The 9,707-nt window shown below is 57.9% G+C and overlaps 1 protein-coding gene across 1 annotated transcript; it reads left to right on the forward strand.

The window, feature by feature from the left end:
• On the forward strand, window positions 1–4,478 carry LOC103703785 (LRR receptor-like serine/threonine-protein kinase). Its single transcript, XM_008786768.4, has 2 exons — window positions 1–3,504; window positions 3,605–4,478. Exons 1-2 carry the CDS (start codon window positions 648–650, stop codon window positions 4,066–4,068), a joined length of 3,321 nt encoding a protein of 1,106 aa, XP_008784990.2. The 5' UTR covers window positions 1–647; the 3' UTR covers window positions 4,069–4,478.
• Window positions 4,479–9,707: the final 5,229 nt, after the last annotated feature.

The raw sequence follows: 9,707 nt of genomic DNA on the forward strand, positions 1-9,707 counted from the left end.
GCTAAGCAGAGGGGATCAGTTAAAAAGCCATAAACAAAACTAGATTAGATCGAGATGCCTCCCTCTGCTCACATGAGTCGAGTTCATGTCCCTTCATTCTTTTCTACCATCTAGGTTAGGTAGATCTACCAGAAATCATTCCACGAGAGGGAAAACTCTCACTCTCTCTCTCTCTCTCTCTCTGTGTAACCGGTGATCAGCCATGGTGGACTTCAACAGCTTTTATGCAACCCAAACCCTTCCCAGAAGTTTACCTAGCGTTTTTGAAATCTCCATACCATGTTACAACTCCATGACATGTCTACACCGAAAAGTTGATAGGGCCATGAAAGACTTGCAAAGCCTCGCCGGCCCCATCTCTCCCTTTCAATAAATTACTCCTCTCCTCTTCTGGGGTACATATTAAACAAATCCCGGGACGCCATCCAAATTCCATCTTCCAGCACCACCAGCATGGTCTAGCTGGTCTTGGATCCGGAGATTATGGGTCGCTGAGGTCACATATAAAGCTACAACGATATTTTAAACCATATGGAGACATGGTTGTCCCTCCTCCCCTCTTCCCTTCTTCTCTCCTCTTCTTGGTCTGCTCCATTCTTTCTGCACTCGCTCCCCCAGCCAGCAAAGGAGCAATCTTGGACTGAGTGATGTCCGTGACAGTGGGGATATGGAGGGCCCTCTTCTCCATCCTAGCATTCTCCTCGAGTACTCTCCTCGGCCTGGGCGCCCTCGCCATCGATGCCCAAGGCGAGGCGCTCCTCTCTTGGAAGCGGACGTTGAACGCTTCCTCCGACGCCCTCTCCGATTGGAATCCCAATGATCCAACCCCATGTCGCTGGTCAGGCGTCTTCTGCGACGCCAACAACCGCGTGGTGGAGCTGAATTTGCAATACATTGACTTGTTCGGGGCCGCGCCTCGCAATCTAAGCGCGCTAGCCGCTTCGCTCACCAAGCTCGTCCTCTCCGGCACCAATCTGTCCGGTCCGATTCCGCCGCAGCTCGGCGACCTCCCCCGGCTGACGGAACTGGATTTGAGCTTCAACGCGCTCACGGGCACCATCCCTCGCGGCCTCTGCCGCCCCGGGAGCCGGCTCCAGCGGCTCCAGCTCAACTCGAATCGGCTCGAGGGCCCAATTCCGAATGAGATCGGAGACCTCTCGGCTCTCCGGTGGCTCATCATCTACGACAACCAACTCGCCGGGGAGATCCCGCCCACCATCGGCCGGCTCGCCAATCTGGAAGTGATCCGGGCGGGCGGGAACAAGAACCTCCACGGGGCATTGCCCCCTGAGATTGGCAATTGCACCAGCCTCGCAATGCTAGGCTTGGCGGAGACGAGCATCTCGGGGTCGCTGCCGCCATCCCTCGGCCAGCTCAAGAAGCTCGAAACCTTGGCCATCTACACGGCCCTGCTCTCCGGTCCGGTCCCACCGGAAGTAGGCCAATGCGACGAGCTCCAGAACATCTACCTCTACGAGAACTCCCTCTCCAGCTCCATCCCTCCCCAGCTCGGCAACCTCAAGAAGCTCAAGAATCTGCTGCTCTGGCAGAACAACTTGGTCGGCGTGATCCCGCCGGAGCTCGGCGGCTGCAGCGAACTCTCGGTCGTTGATCTCTCGATGAACGGCCTCACCGGGAGAATCCCGCCCACCCTCGGTAACCTCACCGCCCTCCAGGAGCTCCAGCTCAGCGTCAACCAAATCTCCGGCCCCATCCCGCCGGCGATCGCCGACTGCCGGAACCTGACCGACCTCGAGCTCGACAACAACCAGATCTCCGGCGCGATCCCGGCGGAGCTCGGCCAGCTGGGGAATCTCCGGATGCTGTACCTCTGGGAGAACAAGCTGGTTGGCAGCATCCCGCCCGAGATCGGCGACTGCGCGAGTCTGGAGGCGGTGGACCTCTCCCAAAACGGGCTGACGGGTTCGATCCCCAAAGGGCTCTTCCGGCTGCGGAGCCTCAGCAAGCTGCTGCTCCTGGAAAATGATTTGTCCGGCGAGATACCGCCGGATCTCGGGAATTGCTCGTCGTTGATCCGCTTCAGGGCCAACGGTAACCGGATAGCCGGCACGATCCCGCCGGAGATCGGGGCGCTGAAGAATCTCAGCTTCCTGGACCTCGGGTCAAACCGCCTCGCTGGGCCCATCCCGCAGGAGATAGCCGGGTGCCGGAACCTGACCTTCGTCGACCTCCACTCCAACGCAATCTCCGGGGCCTTGCCGGAGGGTCTCTTCGAGGGCCTGGTCTCGCTCCAGTTCCTGGACCTGTCCGGCAACTCGATAGGAGGAGGTTTGCCTTCGAATCTTGGGCTGCTGACCTCCCTTACCAAGCTGATCCTTGGAGGGAACCGGTTCTCCGGCCAGATCCCGCCGGAGATGGGGTCGTGCTCGAGGCTCCAGCTTCTGGATCTCAGCAAGAACGCGGTCTCCGGCGAGATCCCGGCGAGTCTGGGAAAGATCCTGGCCCTGGAGATTGCCCTGAACCTGAGCTGGAACGATCTCTCCGGCAAGATCCCGGACGAGTTCTCCGACCTGAACAGGCTCGGCGTGCTCGATCTCTCCCACAACCGCCTCTCCGGCGATCTACAGCCCCTGGTCGGGCTCCAGAACCTCGTCGCACTCAACATCTCGTTCAACAACTTCTCCGGCCACGTCCCCGATAGCCCATTCTTCTCCAAGCTCCCCATCGGCGATCTCGAAGGCAACCCCGCTCTCTGTCTCGCCCGCTGCTCCGGCAGTGAGGGTGACAAGGCCCGGGACGACGCCCGGAGGGCCGCCCGCGTGGCCACCGTGGTGCTCCTCTCCGTTGCCGTGGCGCTGCTCGCGGCAGCGGCGCTCGTTTTCCTCGGCCGCAGGCGGGAGCGTGGCGGCGTGTGCGAGGACGAGGAGAAGGACGGGGACATGTCGCCCCCGTGGGAGGTGACGCTGTACCAGAAGTTCGGGATCGGGGTCGCCGACGTGGCGAGGAGCCTGACGGCGGCGAACGTCATCGGGCGGGGGTGGTCTGGGGTGGTGTACCGGGCCAGTATCCCGTCCACGGGGGCGCTGATCGCCGTCAAGAGGTTCCGGACGTGCGACGAGGCAGCGGCGGCGGCGTTCGCGTGCGAGATTGGGGCCCTGGCCCGCGTCCGCCACCGGAACATCGTCCGCCTCCTCGGTTGGGCGGCGAACCGCCGGACGCGGCTGCTCTTCTACGACTACCTACCGAATGGGACCCTTGGGGACCTCCTCCACGGCGGCGGAGGGCCGGCGGTGGAGTGGGAGATGAGGCTGGATATCGCCGTTGGGGTGGCGGAGGGCCTCGCCTACCTCCACCACGACTGCGTCCCTCCGATCCTCCACCGCGACGTCAAGGCCGACAACGTCCTCCTCGGGGAGAGGTACGAGGCCTGCCTCGCGGACTTCGGCCTCGCCAGCGCCACCGACGACAGCGCCGCCACAGCCGCCGGCGGGGGCAACTCGACCCCTCCCCTCTTCGCAGGCTCGTACGGCTACATCGCCCCCGGTGAGCCTAAGCGTCCTCTGCTGCCGCTGCTTCTTTCCTCTCTTCTAACGGCTAGATAGATTCGATAGTTATGAACTTGACGGCTGTGATATGAATGCAGAGTACGCCTGTATGACTAGGATCACGAAGAAGAGCGACGTGTATAGCTTCGGGGTGATGCTGCTGGAGATAATCACAGGGAAGAGGCCGGTGGACCCGACGACGTTCGGGGAGGGCCAGAACGTGGTCCAGTGGGTCCAGGACCATCTCAGGAGGAAGCGGGACCCGGTGGAGGTGGTGGACCCGAGGCTCCAGGGCCGCCCGGATACCCAGGTCCAGGAGATGCTCCAGGCCATGGGCATCGCCCTCATGTGCGCCAGCACGCGCCCCGACGACCGCCCCACCATGAAAGACGTGGCCGCGCTCCTCCGCGAGATCCGCCACGACGAGCCCCCGCCCGGCGGCGACACCCGCAAGGCCGGCGGAGTCCGAGGCGGAGGGAAGCGGCCGGACCCGCCGCCGGCGTCGCCCGGCCGGGTGGTGGCGCTCCGCGGCTCGGCGTCGGCGAGTGATGACTTCCAATGATTGGACGACGGTTGTCTCTCTCTAATTGATTAATTGGTTCCTGACCGTTGGATCGGTGGACTCCCGGGACAAGGAGTGATGAAGTAAAAAAGATAGGAGGAGAGCGGAGGTGGAAGGGGGGGGGGGGGCATCGAGCTTTCAGGAGGGTGGGAAGGGACCAACCTGGAACGATGGGTCCTTTTCCAGCAGAAGATTTCTTGTGGTTGCGCGGCTTGCCGGCAGTTTGATTGGTATTTGGGGTAGGGTGAGGCCCCATTCCCATTGGTTGTTGCATATAATCGTACAACTACTGATTGATGTGATCGACGCAGCCACAATGTTCCTCTCGTACTGATTGATCTTCAATTTATGTGGCAAACGTGGCGAGTTTGATGAGAATTGCCACTCGACACCACTTTCCATTCAGCGTCCCCAGTCGAACTCAGCATGGCGCGCAATAGGTGGCGGAATTCCATTTTGCCATATCAAACAGAAAATAAAGAAAAATAAACATAACAATGCACCATAATGAAGCCATGATCTGAATGATCATAATATCAAAGATGTCATATGAATCTGTCCCGTGCAAATGCATGCGTCCCCCTACGTCGATTGCTGCAAACAAGGATCGTGATGCTGAGATATATTTTTAAATAAATTTGAAGTCCTATGCTATGTTTCGCATCGCGCGTTTTCACGCGATGGATATTGTGCGTAAGAGAAGCGATGTCTTCTCGTGGGCAAGGCCAGTAACACCCTACCTCCTCCTTGATGATGCTTGGCCCCAATCCTCATTAGTAAGGGGAGGTGCTAGATATCTTGATGGAGAAAAAAAATAGATCACCCCATGCATATGGTTATGTTGGGGGAAAAATCCCAAGTCATGCCACCTCGAAGGCACTCGACCAAATAGCGCCGACCAGCAAGGCGCTCGACCAAAGAGCGCCGACCAGCAAGGCGCTCGACCAAATAGCGCCGACCAGCGAGGCGCTCGACCAAAGAGCCTGAATAAAGGCGCTCGACTAAAAAGAGCCGACCAGAGAACGCCGACCAGAAGTAACCCCGCCACAGGACACTCCGCTGGGCGACCAGCTCGGCTCGGCACCCGTGCCGAGCCCGAGCCTTAACCAAATACTCAATCTCCGCCTAACCCTCTAAAGGATCTGACGGCTAAATACACGATTCCACTACAATCTACCACTATCTCTAAGTCATCAAAGCGCGAGATTTCCGCAGGTACTCGGCACGACCTGTCATTAATGCATGAAACCCCCTCAGGCCTCCGATGCACTCAGTCATTAAATGAACACGGCTCAAGATGATCTCCGGATCACTGAACCATCAAAGCGTATGGCTCTCCCTAACCGCCGGTTCACTCAGCAATTAATGCACCTACCATCTACGAACCCCAGGCCCACCACGGCCGGCGGTTCAACCACTACAGCGGGTCCGATCAACCGTGACAACTCTCTGATTCCGGTCTGATCCCGCCTTATTCTCCACTACGCCATTAATGAGCCAAATCGTGCCCAATTATCACAAAAGAGGACAAATTCCCCTGTCACCTCCCAGGTAACATAATATCCTTCTATAAAAGAAAACCTGGGGGAAAGAAGAGGAGGGAGACAACACAAAACAGACACAAATATACACACAGAAAGAACAGACATTCCTCTCCTTACTCCCCCCACATATTAGCCCCCTCTGACTGGCCGGCGCCGGAAAGCCCGGCCACCGGCTTTTTTGCAGGACTCTCCAGGAGGACACCACCAGCCGGCACACCGCCATCCACCGTCCTGGCAACGGAGCTCCTCCCCCTTTGGTTCGTGGCAGCCCCCGGGTCCAATTTCCAGCAACAGTTAGCGCTAGAGGAAGGGCCCGAGTTGCTGCCATGAAACTCAGGAGTAAGGGGGCTTCCAATGCCTCTCGACGTCCTCCACCTAGTCCTGGACACTCTGTCCAGAACTCACCCCCTCCGACCGAGTCAACCCCTCAAGTTCGGCCGGAGCAGTTTGATGCCCTGGTGCAACAGGTGCAGGCCTTGGCTACCGCTGTCCAAGGCCTGCAACCCAGGGGCATCCCGACGGCACCGCTTCCTCCGGCTCCAGTTCAGCCGGAGCCCCCTACAAACGGGCTTCCCCTTCGAGGTCAGGACTCCCAAGTCCAGGCCTCCCTCTGGAGAGAACACCCAGTCAGAGGCCCTGGTGGCTGGCCACAACCTTCGGAGGCTGAGTCGGTTCCAGGGCAACTTGCACCGGAACGAACCACTGCAGCGATCCCCCAGAATGATGAACTCGACAAGAAGGTTGAGAAGCTGGAGCGCCAGATCCAGGCACTCCACGGAAGAAAATCGGGACGTGATGGTGACTTTGAGTTCACCACGAAGTCCTCCTTCTCCCCGGAGATTGAAGACGAACCGGTCCCGTCACGGTTCAAGATGCCCCAGGTGGAGCCTTACAACGGTAAGGCTGACCCTCTGGACCACCTAGAAAGTTACCGGGTCTTAATGGCCCTACAAGGAGCCTCGGAGGCCATGATGTGCAAAGCTTTTTCAGCAACACTCCGAGGACCTGCCCGGCTCTGGTTTACCGGGTTGAAGCGGAGTACTGTCTCTTCTTTTGAGCAGCTCGGCAGACAATTCGCCGGCAATTTTGCTGCCAGCCAGCCCCAGCGGCGGACATCGGACTCCCTCCTTGATATCAAACAAAAGGAGGGAGAATCCCTGAGGGAGTATTTGGACCGGTTCACCGCCGCAACATGGGAAGTCCGGGAGCTTGACCAGTCAATCGCCATGTCGGCACTAAAGACTGGAGCCCGGTCCTACAGGTTCCTCTTCTCTATCGAGAAGAATTTCCCTGCGAACCTCACCGAGATGCTTGTTCGGGCGCGGAAGTACGCCAAGGCTGAGGAAGCCGTGGCTGTTAGGCGGAGCAGGGCCGAGCAGAACCCCAAGAAACAGAAGAGACGTCGCGAGGAGCGCGGCCAGCCCAGAAGCCCGTCCCCGCGCCGAGCCAAAAATCCGCCTCGCCTGAAGAGTCCACCCCGACTACAGGGACCGCCTCAGCAGAGGTCACCACTCCGCCCGAGGTTCCCACCACGGGCCCGTGCACCCGAAGGGAGGTATGAAAACTACACTCCCCTCACTGCTCCTCGGGCTGAAATCCTTATGAAGATTGAGGGTCAGGATTATATCCGGCTCCCACCTCCAAAACGAGATTCCAGAGCTCGGCGTGATCCCCGGAAGTATTGCCGTTTCCACCGGGAGCACGGCCATGATACTGAGGACTGCTATCAGCTCCGAAACGAGATCGAAGCACTCATCTGCCGAGGGGTGCTCGATCGATTCGTGCGGGGCCGGCGTGAAGAAAAGAAGCCAGCCGAAGGAGCCGCGCAGCCTGAAGGTTCAAATGCCAACAAGCCCATCGCCGGCATCATCAACACCATCTGAGGCGGGGCCTCGGCTGGAGAAGCTTCAGGAAAAGGAACCTCCTCGAAGTGCCTGCGCACCTCAGAAGCCATCTCTTTCTCGGATGATGATCTAGAGGGAGTCGAAACTCCCCACGATGATGCTGTGGTCATCTCCATGATTATAAATAGATTTGATGTAAAACGCATCTTAATCGATAATGGAAGCTCGGCGAATGTTCTGTATTTTGATGCCTACTATAAAATGGGGATGACAGGAGAGCAACTACGGAGGATGAATGCTCCGTTAGTTGAATTTACTGGGGTCTCAGTCCCAGTAGAGGGCGAGATCGACTTCCTGGTCACAGCCGGGCTCGCCCCTCGTGAAAGTACCGTGGGGATGAGCTTCCTCGTGATACGCTTGCCCTCGGTCTACAATGCCATTCTCGGAAGACCAGGTCTCAACGCCCTCCGAGCGGTAGTCTCGACTCGCCACCTGCTTATGCGATTCCCCGCCAGCCAAGGAGTTGGCGAAGTTCGTGGAGATCAAGCAGTAGCAATGCGATGCTACATGGCGACCCACGAGGCGGAACGACCAGCTGAGGCGCCTGTCCCAGCAACCGACCAGCCTTCAACTAAAGTTCTGGAGGCGCGGGTCGACCCTCAGAAAAAGCGGGTAGAGCCTGGTGAGTTACTAATCCAGGTTCCTTTGCGCGAAAACTTTTTCGAGCTAACCGTGCAGGTCGGCTCTGGCCTCAATGAGCGCAAAAGGGATCGCCTCGTCAACTTCTTGCGAGACAACATGGACGTCTTCGCATGGTCGCCCACGGATATGCCAGGGATAGATCCAGAAATTATGGTCCACCGGCTCCAAGTAAAGCCAACCTGCAAGCCAGTGCGACAAAAGAAGCAAGGCGCCGCCCCTGAACGACAACGAGCAGCAGCCGAGGATGTTGACAAACTCCTTGAGGCTGGTTTCATCCGGGAGATATCCTACCCGGAGTGGCTCGCCAACGTGGTCCTCGTCAAAAAAGCCAGCGGAAAATGGCGCATGTGCGTGGATTACACCGACCTGAATAAAGCCTGCTCAAAAGACAGCTTCCCACTTTTCCGCATCGACCAGCTCGTGGACTCCACCTCGGGTCACGAGCTGCTAGCATTCATGGACGCCTTCTCTGGATACAACCAGATCCGCATGGCGCCAGAAGATGAAGAAAAAACGGCCTTCATCACCGATGGGGGAACCTACTGCTACAAAGTAATGCCATTCGGCTTAAAGAATGCCGGGGCAACTTATCAGAGGCTGGTCAGCCGGATCTTCAAAGATCAAATAGGCCGAAACATGGAGGTCTATGTTGATGACATGCTGGTGAAAAGCAAGGTGGCGCAAGATCATGTGGCCGACCTTGATGAAGCATTCTCCACATTTCGAAGGTATCAAATGAAGCTCAATCCAGCCAAATGTGCATTCGGAGTCACCTCCGGCAAATTCCTCGGCTTTATCATTACACAGCGGGGAATCGAGGCCAATCCTGAGAAGATTCGAGCCCTCCAGAAAATGACGCCTCCAAGGACAGTCAAAGAGGTACAACGGCTTACGGGCCGAGTCGCGGCTCTCGGGAGATTCATCTCCCGCTCAGCCGAGCGCTGCCTTCCGTTCTTTGCGGCTCTTAAGAAGCCAAAGAATTTTCTATGGTCGGACGAGTGCTGGCGGTCTTTTGAAGAGCTCAAGCACCTTCTGGCATCTCCTCCCCTGCTCACAAAGCCTCAACAGGGTGAACTCATTTACCTGTATTTAGCTGTCTCCCCTATAGCAGTAAGCTCGGTCCTGGTCCGAGAGGAGGGCAAGCTCCAAAAACCAGTGTATTACACCAGCCGGGTCCTGAGGGACGCTGAGATCCGATACTCCAACCTAGAGAAGACTGTTTATGCCCTGGTCATCTCGGCTCGGAGGCTGCGGCCTTACTTCCAAGCCCACACAATAGCCGTGCTGATCGACCAGCCAGTCAAACAGATTATGCAAAGATCAGACCGCGCGGGCCGGATCACTAAATGGGCCATCGAGCTCGGAGAATTTGACCTCGAGTACCGGCCCCAGACCGGCGATCAAAGCACAAGCACTCGCCGACTTCATAGTCGAGTGCACCATACCGAATGAGGTCGAGCCCGAGCCTGAGCCACCAACGGAGCAGACCCCAAGTTTGGCATGGATTTTACATGTCGATGGCTCTTCAAACTCGGGGGGTAACGGAGCA

This window comes from Phoenix dactylifera, chromosome 6, assembly GCF_009389715.1.
Source record: "Phoenix dactylifera cultivar Barhee BC4 chromosome 6, palm_55x_up_171113_PBpolish2nd_filt_p, whole genome shotgun sequence".
Taxonomy (NCBI): Eukaryota; Viridiplantae; Streptophyta; class Magnoliopsida; order Arecales; family Arecaceae; genus Phoenix; species Phoenix dactylifera.